At 41.7% G+C, this 18,283-nt stretch overlaps 2 protein-coding genes across 3 annotated transcripts; both read right to left on the bottom strand.

The window, feature by feature from the left end:
- Positions 1-9,457: 9,457 nt before the first annotated feature.
- Arl6 (ADP ribosylation factor-like 6) lies at positions 9,458-11,822 on the bottom strand. Its single transcript, XM_013327328.1, has 5 exons — positions 11,620-11,822; positions 11,239-11,398; positions 10,669-10,797; positions 10,470-10,598; positions 9,458-10,331 (listed from the first exon to the last, which is right to left on the bottom strand). The coding sequence occupies exons 1-5, from the start codon at positions 11,818-11,820 to the stop codon at positions 10,192-10,194; spliced, it is 759 nt and encodes a 252-aa protein (XP_013182782.1). The 5' UTR covers positions 11,821-11,822; the 3' UTR covers positions 9,458-10,191.
- Positions 11,823-12,082: 260 nt separating this feature from the next.
- On the bottom strand, positions 12,083-17,701 carry LOC106128845 (solute carrier family 2, facilitated glucose transporter member 8-like). 2 transcript variants are annotated; one of them, XM_013327312.1, is made up of 9 exons: positions 16,943-17,701; positions 14,577-14,776; positions 14,203-14,316; positions 13,831-13,937; positions 13,636-13,738; positions 13,391-13,517; positions 13,020-13,312; positions 12,711-12,905; positions 12,083-12,612 (listed from the first exon to the last, which is right to left on the bottom strand). In XM_013327312.1, exons 1-9 carry the CDS (start codon positions 17,016-17,018, stop codon positions 12,103-12,105), a joined length of 1,725 nt encoding a protein of 574 aa, XP_013182766.1. In that variant the 5' UTR covers positions 17,019-17,701; the 3' UTR covers positions 12,083-12,102. The 2 variants fall into 2 exon arrangements, with proteins under 2 accessions (XP_013182766.1, XP_013182773.1); XM_013327319.1 differs by having other exon boundaries at positions 14,577-16,701; positions 16,943-16,998.
- Between the last annotated feature and the right edge of the window lie 582 nt (positions 17,702-18,283).

The raw sequence follows: 18,283 nt of genomic DNA, 5'->3' as shown, positions 1-18,283 counted from the left end.
ACATACTCTGCTTAACAAGTTAACACATGTTAACCTCCCTCACAATTCTCATTGAAATAAGACACTACAGTGTTTCAATACAAGTTTTCTAAAGTCGAAACCCACAGTGCGATCTATTAATATCCTTCCACTTTATAATGTAAAACATCCGAAGGCAAATTGTGCCAGAGATTGCTGAGCTCATCATTTCTAAAGGAACGAAGATCAACGAACTTATGGATCTTTTGCAAAGGAATGAGAGCTCCGGACAATTTTTCTTATCCTTATTTCATTATGAAAATTCATAGCTTTCAATTTTGTCGCTCCAATTTTGCTTGACTGCTTCTGAGGTGTGAATATACGCTTCCCTAAACTTAGTCAAATCGACTGTCGCGAGAATACGTACATATCGCCTCGGATAACGCCCGGCGTACACAAAGTAACATAAATCTTCAAAACCCTGAGATTTTAGTCGCTAAGCGACTTACGAAATACGATATCATAAAGCTATATGCTTAAGGATAATAGAGTGGTTTAAAGATGTCGGAGCGAATCTATTCAGTTGCCATGTAGACGCAATGCCTGTAATGAGCGAATACACGACTCGAGTCGACGATTCAACGTTGTGTGTACGGAGCGCGCGCAACGCGATTCTCACGACGCAAGTATACAATATTAGTTTCGAAAAAATATGTTGCCTTGTGTACGAAGGGTATAACACGACACCTCGACGATGAGTTCGGTGAGAGATTCTTAGCAAGGAAATATAACCTCGTAAACTAAATGTGTATTAGATCAAAAACATACATTTCTAATAAAATTAACAAGAAATAGGTTATCCTAAAAATTGTATGTTGTTAAAAAAATACTATGTAGCTTTGTACTCGTAATTGTTATAGAGTTTGTTGGCCACTTACAACACAAAGTTCAACATAAAAGTTTAATTTTTTCGGGGCTAATCTCATAATTTTTGTTTAAATTCAAAGTAAATGAGAAAAATATAATATATATATATATAAATGTTAAATACCGCAACAATTATATATATATCATTTCTTAGACACAAAATGAAAGTATTTTACTGTTCATTAAAATTATGGCTCCGATCAACTGACTTTGTAAAAAGGTTATAAACCCCGTATTAATTTAGAAGCACTGTTTATAATTTAAATTTAAGACTAGATTAATAGATTAGCTAGAGAAGGGCATTTACCAACATGCTATAAGGACATTTAACACCAGGAGCAGAGCAAAAAGAAAAAGGATCCTAAAAGTGTGTGAGCACTTCCTTCATGTCAACAAACAAAAGAATACGGACACCTCTAATGGAGGCTATTGTACTTTCGCTTCAATAATTAAACACACACAAAGGCTTCCATTGTGATATTTCAACCCATAACAATAACTTATCACATATCTTATTTCATCAACCTGAAAGAATATATAGGATCGGTCGTTCACAGTACACATAGGAATAAAAATATTCTGATCGTTGCTAGGTCCGGGTAAGACAGTTTTTTATTGCATCAAAAACCATTGATTTTCGTTTTTAATAAATGTTGTCGTCGTTTCTGCTACACCCTAACAGATGGCGCTGTGGCGAGACCGTATTTGTCTAAACGCGATGTTGACTACCTTGTCCCGCCACATATAGATAGCTGCAGGTCACGTGTTCTGTGTTGTTTGGTTCACGGTTGTCTTTGCGTTTGTTGGTTGCGATAGTTGTCATTTCGTTACTTTGGTCGAGTTATCTAAATTTTAGACGTAGTTACGTAGGAAACAAACAGTAAGTTAACTTAAAAAGCCGACTTCGGTTTGGAAGGTTATCATATTTTGAGATTATCGTAGCGAAAGCTTCGAACCCTTTTCTAAGTATATATTATAAACTCTTATGCGGTTTACTTATCCTCACATTAATGTATAATAGTAACATTTGAAAACTATTGTTGTTATACAATCAAAATTCGGAATAAGTAAGTCACGTACACATAGCGAAGGTAAAATAGGCTAAAATGTTCATAGCTGTACATAAGAAAGAACATTATCAGTTTTACTTTTCTCGATACATTGAAATATGTGATGTTGGCCAAGGTGGACTGAGTCAGGCTGCCCACGCCCACGCCGTGGGGATGGGTGGGATACGTTCCTCACATTCTTAGGCAATAAATTTTTCTCCGGAGTATTAGAATTCTTTCCTTGCCGCGCAGCGTTTGTACAATATTTAGGAAATAGATTATTGTTTACAAAACTTTTTGTTTTCTTTTGTATATTACATTAATCACATTCGTAACGATATCAAATTAAACCAAAATGAAACAAGAAGGTGAATTTTTATATTGAAAAAATGTAATGAAGTCAACTTAATGATAGTTATGTGATCGTTCTATCAATGTTATAAGACTTTGTCATTACGCGAACGGATAAATAAATAAATATTGATCCACAAAAGTTTACAATATCATAGAACTGCCTCCTGCGGTAGGTGGGAAGCTGTGCTACAGTATATAGTGCCTTCTCTTAAACTAGGTCTTATATAGGTTCTAATCTATGCAGTATGTATGTGCGTGTGTGCTGGAGAGGGATATAAATAAAAGCTTGAGTTTGAGAACATGAAAAAACTTAAGCTACAAAAAAATTAAAAAGACTCATATGCAAAGCAAGACAGGAGTGCCTAGTTGAGTAGGGCAGATCAGGGGGAGATAACTAGTGTATTAGTACAATTTAATCAAACGCGGCGCTGACAGCGATCCTTGTTAACATTTTCTTATCTACTAAATTGGCTCGGTTATGGACTAATCATAAAAAGTATGTGATTATTGTGCGCCCCGCACCGCGCCGGCACCGCGCCGACACCGCGCCGACACCGCGCCGACACAGCGCCGGCACGACAACCCGCCGCTCCCCACATCCATCTATCATACTATAATAATTTATTACTTTAGATATACATTAATCAGTCATTTAATTTCTGTGATTCTAATATGCTTTAAGAAGGTTGTTTTAAATTCTAAAATTTGTTAGAAAAATAAGCAAATAAATATTAGAATTTATTAAGGGACGATCGGATACGAATTCAATATTCCATCTCGAAGCATTTTTATCTACGAGATTTTTTTACTTAAAATTATATGGTATTGTACCAAAACAGATATTTTTCACAGGCTTACTATTTTGAATACCCGTTATTTTTTTTAATATAACTTCTGAGCGCTTGATGAATGTAGTATCAGGGGTTTCAGTATTATCCATTCAGTATGGGACATCCTGTATTTACTCCGCAGTATGTGGGAAACGTTTCATACAAGGCTTCAAGTTAATTAACAAGTTATTGCATCAAGCACTATTGCATTTATGTCGATAATTACAGTAAGCAATAAGTATCTTAAAATATCGATTTATAAATTCCTTAACAATGAAATAATTTGAATTGTATGTTACACATGTACTATAATTGTTTCTTATAAATTGTATTATATTTTGTAAATTCTTATAGAAATAAATACCTTATAATTAAAATTAAACAATCTTATTTAAAATTTAATAAATATTATAAACCACTTACCAATGAAAATGTTTTAATAATTTCTACAACAAACACAAATTAAAACATATCACAATTTATTTTTTAACAACTTGTATTCGCACTGAAAGTTTCGCGAAAGCTCTTCGCGCAGAAGCTTTCCTTAATGTGTTGTAGTGAAGACGCGCGCGGCGGCTCGCGGGTGCCAATAGACTGATGAGAGCCGGCGGTGCGGAGTGCGGCCTCTGTGCCTCTGCCTCTGTTCCTGTCCTATACACCTAGTCAGTGCTGGCTGCTGGAGACCATTCCCTCTGTATACTTACTGTTACGTTACTGTGCGTAAGAACTGTTAATGTTTGGATTTTTGTAGGCAAACCGTCATTTTCAGAGACCAAAATGATTGTGGTAAAGATATCGTCATCCCTGTCATTATCTTAAAAAAGGAGATAATAAGGTTTGCACGGGGATTTTGGTCTCGGAAACTCATGGTTAGTTTTATAAAAAAATATTTTATAATGTAAGTATAGTTCAAAGAAAAATAAAAAATGAATTAAAAAGAAATAAAATAATTACACTGAAACTGTAAAAATGATTGCGTAGATTCATCTGTTATATTTGTTGGTGTAAAGCGGTTCGTTTTGTTAAATTACATCTGTATTAAAGTGGAATGTGATAAACAATGGTGGTCGATGACGTCACTGATATCTGATCTTGTTTTAATTACCGTTACCCGATACTGGACCCTAACAAATGTATTTTCATAGAAAGAGGAAACCGGCACCTCGTCTAAAGTGGACAGAAAACAACAGCACTTAGTTATCTAGTCAGTTTGGTATTACATCGCTGTTGTTTCAATATTACGTCGACTTTATCTATCTAAAGCTATATCTCTCAAGTTTATATTTATGATATAGCTAAATGTTTTTTCAGTAAATAACCAGCATGAAACACCTACAGCTCTTCATAAACTTTTGTGTTTGGGAATAATTGTTTGACTTTACAAGTAACATTATTCACGGAAACTAAACTCCAACATATACACAATCATCTCTGAGGTGGAGTTTCACTTCGACAAACCAAAAATACCAAAAATATCACTGAAATTGTTTTTTTTTCAGAACTTAAATTAACATAAAGCAACAATTTTAATATTTTCTTCCCGAAACATTACACTGCCATTCACCAGATCTTTTATTCTTAATAAGTTACGATCTTTTTTGACGTTTCATGATAAATTTTTTGCCTGTTTTCAGATAAATTTCAGATAAGATAAACAGTATCCGAAACATCTTTTAAAGCAGCAGCTATACACCTCATCCGTTGAAATGCTAAAGAAAATACAATGGCAATGTATGTATGAAATTTAGGGTCTTTATACATTATATGTGGATTCGAATTCGTTAATTAATTTTTGCGAGACAATATAATATATAATATTACATACAATTGTAAATCTATAACACTATCTTCTAATGAACGATTAAATACTCCGCGAGGGTGACTGGAGTACGGTCGCCGCAACTGCGCAATAGTTTTAAGTTTTAACAAACGTCGACCCACGTCAACGTCACGCGGGCGCTCTCTCGTCCCGGATCAGAATCTAAAAACCGTTAAATTGTCAACTTCGATATTCAATTCGGCAATAAATGTTTATGTCGATTCCCGCTGTGATTGATATTGTGTGTAACACAGAGACGTAATGATAGGTTTTAATCTACTTAACTTAGCTGTTAAGGTAGTAATGTAAGTTATCTGCGTTTAATTACATTGCGATTTTAAACAATAAGTATTAATTCAATAGAATGTTTAAATGATGAAACATTAAGTTATAAATAAGTGAATCCCAGTAATTGGTGGTGCCACACTTGTGCTAGGGTTTTTGCGGTCAAATATAAAATAAAATATGGTTTCGGTGTCGGATATCCGCGTTTGCCGAACTGCCGACCCATTTACAGTAACGAATCGCTTCGTCTTAATCCTTTTCGGTGACAAGGCACTTTATTACGGCAATAGGTAAGTGGGCCGGAGCGCCTTGCTGCTAAATAACGATCGCACCTTTCATACTCGCGTATATATGTACGTATGTACATATTTCCTTAATACACTTTCGTACTTACTCTTATTTAAAATGAAAGTAAACTAATTGTACAGTAATATAAGTTTGAGTAATTTTGAGTGAGGCCGGCGATAGTAGACACCACTCCGGTACGGCGCCGTGCCATGATCGGTGCTGCCCGAGAATCGCAGCCTGTAGGTCTGTCGTAGCACGTAGCCCGTAGCGCGTAGCCCGGATGTACAGGTACGGGACCCCGTATCAGGAAATTTTAAAGCAAGTGTTGCAACACTTGTAACAAATTCACATTAACAACATTTACATTATTCTATTATAAAGACTTTTGTGATTTTGTTAATTACGTAAAATGTTATGCTTGAACTTCAGATAATGTATCTGAATGTAACATCCTTCTTTGATGCTATATTTTCATATAAATATTTGTGTTCATATGATGATTGTTTGTTGCATATTAATCATTTCATATATTTATATAACAGTTTCCTATAGCATTATCACGTTATCATTTCAAACTTCCCGTGTTCAGTTCACTGGAAATCATTTTTCTATGAATTAATCTATTTGCTATAATAAACTCGATAAAATAAATATACAACTAAATATTGTTAACACACACACACACAAACACAAGCAACTTAAATATGTTTTTTTAAAGACACCACCAGGTTGCGAACTCATGAGATATAAGATTAGTTACAACTTCGTCAAGAGTTTATTCAGAAGTGATATCGCATTAAATGATCAACTGTTAATTAAAATGTCTCCCGCAACACCAGCAGCCGACAGTTCGTTACATCGTCTTGATAAATAACTTTGTGCGCTGAAGGAGCACCCGTGCTGACCTTCGTAGGCGGCCAGTATGCCGCGGGTGAGAGGTCAACATTCACTGGTCACCAACTTCGATCCAATGCTATAATACATTACCGCAGCCGAAATAGCTTATACAACGAAATATAATGTTTTATGAGTGCGTTTTAGTGTGATGGAATTGATGGAAGATATTTCAAGTGACGTCATTCTGTTGTATAGCTCTTGTTGTCGTCTGCTGTGACGTAACAGCTGTGACAATGACGTCACACTGCCTGCCTGATCATCGCCGGTGCGCCGAGTCGTTGCCGCTCGCTACGAAGAGATTCGATTAAACTTGAGAAACAAGAATTTTATTTAATAAATAGAGTTTTATTCAAACGAATGGGCGGCAAGGGTCAACGACCTGGCGACCATTGCGAAATAAAAGTTGATGCGTCATCGCGGGCCGAGGGCCGATTAGTTAGATCGAGCCTTCGTCAAGCAGATTGAGTTGTTCTTATCCGTAAATAAACTCTCTCTTCGTCATCATCCGATTCGAAGCAACAGAACTCACCCCCCGCCCCCTCCGCCTCCGCCCCACACCATCCTTCCAGTTCGCAAAAAGATAATTAGTTAGAAGAGGGAGCACCGGCTACCGGCTACGGCTGTATGTATAATACATATGTACATAATATTGTACGAGTATATGTGATAATAAGTCTACCGACTTAATTACTCCAGCGACAACCTGCCATACGGTTACTATGATATAAATGTGCTCTTTATTTTTTTAAACTGAACTAGTAATTATAAAAAATTGAATCAAACCTTATTTTAGCGCAAGAACATATGTTTGTTTGTTTGTACACTTATAAATGATTGTTTTGTTGATCTTGCTGGAGCAAACGCATGCGGTGGCGGCTTGTTTCTTTGTAAAACTTCAACAGATTGAATATTTAATTGCTCCTTTTAACTCTATTGTTATCCTTCATAAAACGATCAAAATAAAAAAATCTCTGACCTTGAAATTATCCCATCTAGTTGCAATAATAATATGACATTAATACAATACAATTCCAAATGGAATTTGAATTAAGTGAACTTCAAACCGAGTCACATTGTCTAGTGCGAGGATATTAACTAACTCATTCATGGATCACTCTTTTATGAATATTTATCATATAGACTAGTTTGTGCCTGCGACTACATCAGCGCGGAATTGAAAAAGAATAGTAGCGTGCACGCTATTCAATGTAACCTACCTCGACATTATTATGCCGACATATTGTCCCCAAAGGGAGGGCAGCGCCATCTGTTGTGCTCCGTTAATAACGTAGGTACTTTATAGATAGTAGCTATACATCGTCTAGCATCAGTCACCCTGCATCAGTTGTAGTTGTGCCTAAACCATAGTTTAATCGTTTTAAATAGATTTTTATTTAGAGAAGCGTGATGTTTACAAAACTGCCGCAGTAACCACACCGCTCTCAGCGCGGCATCTCTTGGAACTGTGTCAAGGGAACGTCTGAGCCAAGGAAAACCAAAACAACAAAAATCCCTTCAATCAACGAATCGTTTGTTTACACAACATTTTGAGCTTCTGAATACATGCGAGTGACACCGTTTTGCTACGATTTGATTTATAAGTAGTGGATGTTTTGCTTGCAATTTGTGGTTTCCAAGCAAGTGACATACGTTGTGAGATGAATGTAATTAACATAAAAATACAGCTTCTTCACGACTGCATATTTATTGATTTTAATTACAATACAACAGACGCGAACATTATATGCGGTATAAGTTAAATAAGCCCCTTTAACTTTAAAACTTCCGGATTCTGAGCACAAACTTCTGCGGGACAATGAATTTTAAAGCTCCACCAGAGTTATTTAACTCGTATTAGCACAACATAAAGAGACAGTGTTTATAATTACATTTTATTTTAGTGAAGCATCTAAAATAAATAAATACATTGAAATTATAGAAAGAATAGAGCATTTAGTTTCATAAAAACGACAAATAACATTGAACTCTTTGAAGGATCCCTGTTTAGTGAAGTTTGTTTACATTAAAAAGATGCTGGTATACTAACGGATTATTGTGTTAGGCGGCCACTGTGCGGTGAGCGGTGTGCGGCGTGCGGTGTGCGGTGTACGGCGTGCGGTGTGCGGCGTGCTGTGTGCGGTGTGAGGAGCATAATAACACATTTATATCGAATACATTTTAATCAGTTGTTTCTAAATTCAACAAAAACAATATTATAGATGAAATGTTCCGCCTGACAGCAAAGAGGCGGCCCGCCTTTGTTCTAGTGGAGTTGTGTCAATTCACGCCATAAATGTAACAAACATCGGGAATTAATAATTCATCTCCTAATTTCTATAAATATGGCTTTAATGAAATAGAAACATATGTACATGCTAACATATGTAGAAAACCAAAAAAGTCGAGAAAATATTGTATTAAGAAGCATGAGAAGTCAACAAAATGCTATAGATATGAATGTTATTATACATAAGTAGATAGCAGTGTTGTTTCCGTTACCGCGCGGCCATGTCGTGTGGCATGTCGCTAATTACAGCCACACAAACGCGTCTCGAGGGAAACTAACAAACGTAATATTGCGTCCGCCCGTCTGACCCCCTGCCCGCCTGCCCGCCCGCCCTACCGCTAGGAAAAGAACCTTATTTGATATCAGAACCAAGGTAAACGGGTATGTGCCACTTTTATCATCAGGGAAAAGAACAGGGCAGAAACCAAGCGTAAGATTCCTTTTCTATTGAAATAAGTAAATCTCCTGTTATTTAAACTATGTACTGTCAATGTTGGAGAATGAAGAAATGTTATTCTCGTTACGCTTTGCTTGTGTGTTGGTTGTCATTCACAGAGCAGCAGAGAGTCGCTGTACTACAAGACCGCTTTTATTTCATCAATCATCTGCAGCGAGCTCACAACCGGCAGCCGATAGCGCTCCCCCCCCCCCACCGCCGCCCTCACCCCCGTCCTCACCCCAGCCCACGACACGCTAGCTTTTCCTTGCTCTGTTACAAAACCAAAAAAATTAAAGGTATAATAATTTACGACATCTTTTGTATGTGTTAACATGATTTATTTATTTTATGTTATTTAATGTTATTGAAAATAATCCAAGTATTGTTACAACAGCATTAATGTTTAAGTGATAGTAAAGTTATTACAATTAGTCCTGCGGTGATGAGCTGTATACAAATATAAATGCAAACATTTTTATTACGCTGTTACAGTTTGTAAAATATTTATTTAATTAATTAATAATATAAAGAACTTCACTCTCACTACGATTCATGTATAGGGCATTATATTTTCCAATACCATAGATTTCCTAAACTCTTTCAAACAAACAACATTAAGTAGTGATTTGAAAATGTTTGGTCTCCAAATCTTCTCACTAGACGTGATTACAAAATGTCTTCGATAATATTGGAACCCACACAGTTGAATCCTAAGAGCATCTCCTCACGCTCCTCACATTAACAATGTTGTGTTGTAACGTGAAATATTGTTGCGCCTGTTCCAAGCAGACCTTGATTAATAACAAAAGCAGGTAACGAGGTAATCAGTTATGTTAAGAAACAAAGTCAAGACAGATTGTTTCACGTGTTTGTCTGAACATCTAATACAAATTCTCAAAACCTGCTCGTAAATAAATTATATTTACTCAAGTATTATAAGTAACTGTATTTTGTTATTGTTATTGTTAGAATTCTGACATTGATGTATGTATTATATATACTATGGACACAAAATTGTGCTTAGATTGTATCTACCGGCTCGTCGCTGTGAGGTCGCGCTAGTGGCCTTGCTCTGCGGCTTCGCGCAGCTGGCGCGCCAGCCAGCTGACGCCGTCGGCCAGCCCGGCGCCCCCAGCGCACACAGCGCTGCTGCTACACACATGCCACGGCTTGTCCGTCACGCGCTCCAGCCCCAGCGCTGCGCAACACACACACTCACCAACTCAAAACATGTTACACACTACCTCGTTTTCGGCGAACTACGTGAAACTCTGTGCGGTTAGCAGATGTGCGAGAGCTATCTGTGTGCATGCGTATGCGGCTATGTGTGGCGTACCGGCGGCGACGTGCGCGGTGGAGAGCGCGTGCGGCGCGTCGCTCTTGTTGGCCAACACGAGCAGCGGCAAACGGCGCGCGCGCAGCTCAGGGTGCGCCAGCGCCAGCTGCAGCTCCTCTCGCGCTACCACTGCACCACAAGCCTGCCGTTAGTGTACTCTGCGGCCGCCATGCACGGAGGGAGACGTAACCTCACCGACCTAAGCGCAGGTGGTCTGCCGCGTCTACCACGAAGATGATGGCGTCGGCGCGCGAGAAGTGGCGCTCCCAGAGCGCGCGCAACCGCGCCGCCCCTGGCGCCTCGTGCGCCTCAAACGTCACACCGCCGCCTGTACACATTCCCCACCTCTACAACCACTCCATACTTAGATGGTACGCATTTGTTTACACTTTGTTTACACATTTTAACTTAAAGCTAAAAACACTAATTATAAAGTACTGTTTACATATTTTTTATTATTTTATCATTATCATAGTGTTAGGTTTCATTTGTATAAACGAGCAGCTCACAGGTGATATCACCAACATCGCCACTTTATGACCTCCGCGAGGAGTGAGTGGCAGGCACGTGGGATATGAACGCATTTCTAGCCAATGTGAAGAATTAGAATGTGTGGAGAAATATTGAAAAAAATCGTACTACATCTCGCAGACCATATATATATATATAGAAGAGATCGCGCTAGTTCGCCTGACGATCCAGCATTGTTGTGAATTTGCAGTGGAGCCGCCCCAATATTACTCTGTGCTAAGAGGAAGGCGAAATATACTGGCGAAGTGGTCTCCATGCGCTGCCGGCGAGTCATGCGGCCGCAGCGCACGCAGCAGCGAACTCTTGCCGCTGTTGTCGAGGCCCAACACCAGCACGGTGGCCCGACGTCGCGCGCCACTCAGCCAGCCCGACACGCGATCCAACAGCCCCATTTGAAGCTGTACATCGGTCACATCACATATGAGAGTTATGTCTAACTTGCAGTAGTATGTATAATAACATGTTAAATTTATTTTTGTTCCTGTTAACATAATGCCATAACTAGACATTCGGAAATATTCGAAAACGAGGTTATTTATTCGTCTCTGATTCGACACTGACCGATCCAAATTATACAATTACGTTTATGACACACTGTTAAATATATATCAATACTCACCAATGTTAGTGCTAATGTGAATACAACACGTTGGGTAAGCAGGCGATAACCATATCTACACAATGGTTTGTCCGAGTGAACAAGTGCTGGTGTGCAGTCGGCCGCGTCGCATCGAGTGGCGTGGCGCCGAGGTCGCGACGGCACCGCGACACCCGTTGCTAGGTAACGGCGACACAACATCGTGCCTTTACAGTAAGACATACTCCGGCACGCGACGTACACACGAGGTCGCTTCGCCAGCGCCGATTGACTGTTCCCGCGCACGAAGCTCAGCGATAGAGGAGGAGGAGTGGTCAAAGTGAAATATAGATTTCTGAACCTTTTTAAAGTCCCTCTAAATATTAAAGACGAGTGTAAATAGTTGAATTTGTATAATTATACAAGTTTTGAGAATTAATTACTAAAGCTTAGGTTTAATAACAATTAGTTTATAATGTCAACAACTCAACAATCTTAACAAATCTATCAATAGTTGCACAATTATCACAGATCAGTACTGTCTGCCCCTGCGCCCCCGCCAGCGCCGAGCACGCTCACCACGCAGTCCGCCGCCCCGCGCCCCGCGACACCGCACCCATCGCCCTTCGCCTTCGCGTCTTCTTTCACCTTTTTTACATTTGCATCGTGTTCCTTATTCATTTTTTTGACCTTTGAATCAATGTCACCGTTCATGTATCCTTCACCTTTTTCGATGCTAGAATTGCCAGTGGTATCTTTCAACCTGAATATATTGAAGCGCGCCAGGATGCGCCGGTGCGTTTGTTTATCGGAGTTTGAGGGGCAGAGCGCTGCGTAGATCTGCAGAGGGGTGCGGCGGCGCGTCTCTGGCACGAGGCAGTGCGCGGCGCCGGCGTAGGCCAGCGTGAGCGCGGCGGCCAGAGCCAGCGCGCCCCGCAGCCCGCCCAGCGCCGCCGCCAGCGGGAACGCCGCCGCCTCCAGCGCGTTGGCCACGCAGCCCGCCGCCGTCACCAGCAGCACCGCACAGCCCCGATACTGCACACGGACATTTTTTTTATTTTTGTCACAAAACTATGAGATCGGACATACGAAAATTATCAATTAAAAAAAGTGTTGCAAGGGTTAATGAGCACCTTGTAATTGAACATGTCGGCCAGCAGAGCGTAGGGTGCGGGCTGCAGGCCGACGGAGTCCGCGGCGACGGCTGCGGCCAGTGCGAGTCCGGCCGGTGCGACGCCGCCCAGCACTGCCAGCGGGCGCAGAGGCAGCAGCGCGGCACCGAGCGCCAGCCCCAGCCCCGTCGTCACCCCCGACCACACGATCATCGGCTGAAAACCCAACACGGTTACTTTACACTCACTCTCCCCACTTTCGTGTCGCCGGACGAAGAAGTAAATTACGTTTTTGAAATTTATTTACGTGGATGTCTAAACAACACTCACCCTGCGGCCGAGACGTTCGACGAGATAGAGACCTGCGATGGAGGCGGCGAGCTGCACAGCGCCCAGGATGACGGCGTGTCCCGCGGGCGAGACCAGCACCGGCTCCGCCGACACGGCCAGCGTCACGTTGATCGCCGCGAGCGTGCCCGAGCGCGTCCCGTCGCCGCCCGCGTCCTGCACCAGCAGGAACACGCGCTCCGCGTACTGCAGCAGCGCGAGCACGCCGCACATCTCCTGCCCCACTACCGCAAACCCGCCTATGAGGAAAGCGCGACGCCGGCAGTTGTCGCTCACTAAAAATTTTTACAAAAATAATAGATTGCCTTCGGGGTCCGATTCCGATTACCGCCGCTAATGGTAGAGTCTCTTACTCATGTCCTTGGCGAGGGCGTACCAGGAGGAGCCGTCGGTGTCGGGCGCGGGCAGCGAGGCCAGCTCGTCGCGCAGCGTCGCAGCGGCCGGCGCGCCGCGTAGCCACCGCAGCGCCCGCTCCGCGTCCTGCACCGCAAGTAATATCACAACCCGTACACAAACAACAAACTACGATGTCTAACATTATTTTAAAACTGTTACGTTATCAATTTAACAGAATACCAACATTCTCCAGTCGACTTACATCAAGTTTCCCGCTGGCGGCGAGGAAGGCAGGCGACTCGGGCATCAGCAGGAAAGCGAAGCAGTGGACGACGGACAGCCCCAGGCACCACCACAGCACTGTTCTGCAACACCATTACCACAGCTAATGTAGTTCGGATGTCGGCAACAATGGATTGATTGTGTGTGAAGTGTGCCGGCAGTGTGAGAAACGCACGCGTGCGGCAAGCGCGCCTGCGCGGCCAGGTACATGAGCAGCACGCCCAGGTTGTGTGCCGGCACCAGAGCCGCCGCCGCCGCGCCGCGCCACCCAGCGCTGCACATCTGCATTATATAATACAATCACAAATACTACTCATACTACTAAAAATGTTTTTTTTTAATTGGCCATCTACTGAGTTGTCAATGTGCTTAAAAAAGAAATATACTTTTAATATTATGCACTCTTCTATTGATCAAAGGTAGGCGACGACTGCCTTAGTCGTAGGCAGTAATTATCTGCCGTCAGCTAACATCAGGCGTGACGTACTGCCACCTCTACATCTATGTATCACCTTCCCTTTTGAAACAAGCACAATGTTGAGCAAACCTCCTGCGCGAGCAGCGGCGCTTGTCCCCAGGTGGCGGCGGCGCCCAGGCCGGCCGCGACGCGCGCCGCCAGCACGCACCACGCGCCGCCCCACAGCTTCAGCGCCCAGCACGCCTGCCAACACACCGCTCACTGCACTCACCTCACCTCATGCACCAACCAGTGTTTTACCGAACCCTAATACTTATCTGAACCGATAAATAATATTTATGAGATATAATTTGTAGAATTTGGAAGTAAATACTATTCGTGTTACATATATATAATATTAGGCAATCGTGAAGTTGATGTATTTATTTACCTTTTATTTTTCGAAAGGTTTTTCTATTGTTGTGTATGTTAATGTTTCGCAATGATCGTGTTATAATACTCACGACGAATGTGGCGGAGGTGGCTATGACTGCGAACTTCCTGCCGTATGTGAGCGCGTGCGCGCTGAGCGGCACGCCCAGCAGCGACGCCGCAAAAGTGGTGACGGCCGCGACTACCGCGCCAGCCGCTCCGTCGCCGCTCTCTCCGCTCGCCAGCGACACCCAGCCCAGCGCCAGACCGAACGACACCGTCGGCACGTTGACTGCAAACACGACGCACACACACTTATCACCCCCGAGCATAACACTGTTACACTGTCACAATGCTATAGTTGCTCCCTAAAGCAAGTACTGGCTACAAATGTCGAGGTCTTGTCGTGACAGCAGTAGCAAGCAGCGTAGGCGATCACATTCCGCTGTTGACTAATAGTTATTCAATTAATTTGGAATAACTCTGGATAACCAAATTCACTTTTGTCGATTTTATTTGTCTACATAAAGATGAACGTAAATAAAGAAAAAATTGTGGAACGTAGATTTTTTGCAAAAAAAATATATCCTTTTTAACAAGTGTATCGGTTCCGTATTGTAAAATAAAGAAAATAAACGGTTAGTTAGTATCTACATAATAAGATGTATTAGTTTGTGAGTTGTTTTTATCACTCATGTCTCATATCACAAATAATAAATTAAAATTAACTTGTTATAAAAAGTCATAAAATGTATGTATATAAACATTTTCCTGTTCGCTTCGGACGACGCAAGTGGCGCCGCCGCCGGCGAGCTGATGTAACACCCGTCACCTGATCTGCACCCGACGACATCGGACTCTCGTGTATAATAAAGATTAAAGACGGTACCTATATTCAGGGTATAGGCTACATGCTGCAAGCAGGCTATAGAGTTAGAGCGGCTTACAGGCATGCAGTGCCGTGTCGGCGGGTACTTGGCCAACTTTAACTCAACGTTATAACGCTTATAACGTATATCTACTCGTAAGATCAAAAGGGTCGACATTAATAGAAAACGTGAAGGAGGAGGAAGTGGTATCAATAGGCATTCTACGGTGTGTCTGCTTTTGCAAATTAACAGTGTCAATTGTCAAAATTAAACAGTGGATATAAAAAATTCTCATTTTTTAGAAAAAATGTAAGTGCGCGCCTCGCCTTATTTTCGCAGGTTCTCACAATTCAAAATTGACATTCAAATATTAGCCCCTCTATTAAAGCGCAATTTTCAACCTTAAGTCGACAACAATGTCTAACATTATCGCGAAACTTGCTAGAAACAGCTCGGAAATGAACGTCGTCGCGTCGTCCATTTTTTACGTGGTCGTATATCCAGTAATACTGCTATTATTAATTCATCTGGCATTAAATATATCTGTGTTGTGTATCATATTTCTTACAAGTTTGACGCGATATCTTCTCTAATGTCCTGCACGCGGCGCGCTCGTAAACAATTCATCATCACATCGTGTTGACATCACTGGGCAGTGCTGCCGGCCTCCCATCCAGTTCTTTCATTTAAATTATAATTTATGTAATTGTTATTTTAGCCTCGTCATTTTCGCTTTTATTTTTTTATAAAAGGTTAAATACGAAAAACATTACTAAGTTACTTAATCTTTTATTAATATTTATTTTAACAATTCCAAGTAAACATTAAGCTAGGACATGGTTCAGGACAGCAGTCGGGACACGCGGTCACGTCAGTCACTCACAACAGTCCGCATTCCGATCATCTTCAATAAGATATTGGCGTTTCAATGAAATAAAAATCTATATATTATAGCCTTTGTAGATTACCAGCAAACAATATTTTCTTCCTTCAGCTTTGTCATCTTATTCAGCGATTCTATATTGATTTTTTTTTCGGTTTAAATTAAATTAAAATAAAAATATTCTTAGAGATTGAGCAAAAGTTAAAGTTGACCATGAACTGCGTCTGTGATAACGTGAGCGGTGGCGGTGGGACGAATGCGGCCCGCGCCCGACCCGCGCGCTACACACACAATTACTACATTTATAACTAGCGCCCGCTCGCGACTTCCACTGCGCCGAATTTAAAAAAGTAGCCTTCAATATGCCTGCGTGCATCAACTACCTTCTCGTCCAAGTCCCGTCAAAATCACTCCGGCAGTTCTGAAGATTATCTGGAATAAACGTGGCCTTGCGGACAGACAAACCTATAGACAGAAGGACAGACAGAGTGACAAAAATTTTAAAGATTGGTTTTTAAAATTAATTCACAACAACGCAATAAGTACATCATGTGTACTAAATATGATATCTGTTTTCGGCATTACATATATACACTCCAATTTTATATGCATTTATGGATTTCTTTAAAATACAAAATGTTTGAACAATTGCAGGACATTACACTTCATCGTTCCAATGGAGATAAAAACAATTGAGTTCACTTACTGAGCACAACCAGCAGCAGCTGTCTGGCCGCACCGCGCGCCGCCGCCAGCCGCGCCGCGCCCATGCCTGCCGTCATCGCGCGCCAAAAGCACAAAAAACCTCAAAATATTAGCACAACATTCACGCACAAACACGCGCCAAATGAACTTAAGCCTATGTTGGAAGGAAGCTACGTCGGCCGCAGTGTGAGGATGGCGAACAGAGAGGCTGTCCGCTGCGAGGCGGGTTGCGAAGTGAGCCGGCGGCGGTCGCGCCTAGTTTTATGTACGGCATGGCACAGCGTACCCAACGACTTTGAATGAATTTAATCCGCTCAGTTCTTGTCTTTCAGGAAACTCGAACCGCGCACTCGGAAAATCCTTGAGCTCTAGGAGCGGGAGGCTACTGGAATTTGTTTATGACCCCCAGGAATCGCAGACTAACTGAACGTCGCCGCCTGCTGCCTGTCTCCCGCCTCCGCCTCCTCATTTGTTTTATTAAACGTCGTGAAAAGTTACAGAGTGTCTAGTGATTTTTGTATAACGAAGAATGAGATATATCTGGTAACGTGTCGCGCCGTGTGCTTATCGGCCACCGCTCTAGTCGCTAAGTTTGTTATCCGGTCGCGGCGTTGTGACGTCACGTGTTGACTCTTGACCCTCCGAATGTTCAAACATTACAAACGCATCGATGGCCAAGCGATAGTAGAACAGATCAACCTCAGCATCGTCATTACACAACTCCCTGACGCGTCGATACGTCTCCAGCGACCGGACCTCGGGCCTGATCCTCTTTTCCATTGTATCTTCCCAATCTTTACAATTTTCCTCTCTATCTAAAATCGGGGAATCAAATTTTAAATTCTAAAATTATTCTAAATTGAAGGAAATATCTTTAAAGGAAGTGACGTCACATAAGACAAGTGCAGGTATAACCTTCTCTTAATCTTTCGTGGGTCACCCCGGAGTCAGGCTTCATCTTAATTCTTAATAGCCAATAATATTTTACCAAACAACCAATATTCTATAAGATAAGCCACTCTGTGTGGTTCTCGAGTGCGATCCTTAGTGACAACGGCAACGATCTCGAGACAGTCATCACTACCACCTGTGGACATATGTACATCTAGGAATGACCACTAAACACTAAGTCTAAAGCATAGTTGCTCCAGGGGTCAGTTGCGGTGGCGGCCCCTATGTAGTCATCCTCACCGCCTGCCTTCACGATGGGAAGTAAGTATGCTTTCTTCTTGGCGGATATAACAGTTTTTTGTGTCCAACATATCATGTTTTCAGATAAAAGATTGCGAGTAGGTCTTGTTTTTGTAAATTGGCATTTAAATTGGGATAATTGTAAATTGAT

Source organism: Papilio xuthus, unplaced genomic scaffold, assembly GCF_000836235.2.
Source record: "Papilio xuthus unplaced genomic scaffold, Pxut_1.1 DF829758.1, whole genome shotgun sequence".
Classification (NCBI taxonomy): Eukaryota; Metazoa; Arthropoda; class Insecta; order Lepidoptera; family Papilionidae; genus Papilio; species Papilio xuthus.
Note: the sequence above shows the minus strand (reverse complement) of the source record. Positions and strands in the feature narration are given on the sequence as shown.

Coding starts and splice junctions, on each gene's coding strand:
- Arl6 (XM_013327328.1), bottom strand. CDS start 11,820: ATGTCTTACTGTAAAGGCACGATGTTGTGTCGCCGTTACCTAGCAACG. Junction 10,798..11,238: donor GCATGGAGACCACTTCGCCA/GTATATTTCGCC, acceptor GAATGTGTACAG/GCGGCGGTGTGACGTTTGAG. Junction 10,332..10,469: donor CACCGCGCACGTCGCCGCCG/GTACGCCACACA, acceptor TGTGTTGCGCAG/CGCTGGGGCTGGAGCGCGTG.
- LOC106128845 (XM_013327312.1), bottom strand. CDS start 17,018: ATGACGGCAGGCATGGGCGCGGCGCGGCTGGCGGCGGCGCGCGGTGCG. Junction 13,938..14,202: donor CGCCGCTGCTCGCGCAGGAG/GTTTGCTCAACA, acceptor TATATAATGCAG/ATGTGCAGCGCTGGGTGGCG. Junction 12,906..13,019: donor TCGAACGTCTCGGCCGCAGG/GTGAGTGTTGTT, acceptor TTGGGTTTTCAG/CCGATGATCGTGTGGTCGGG.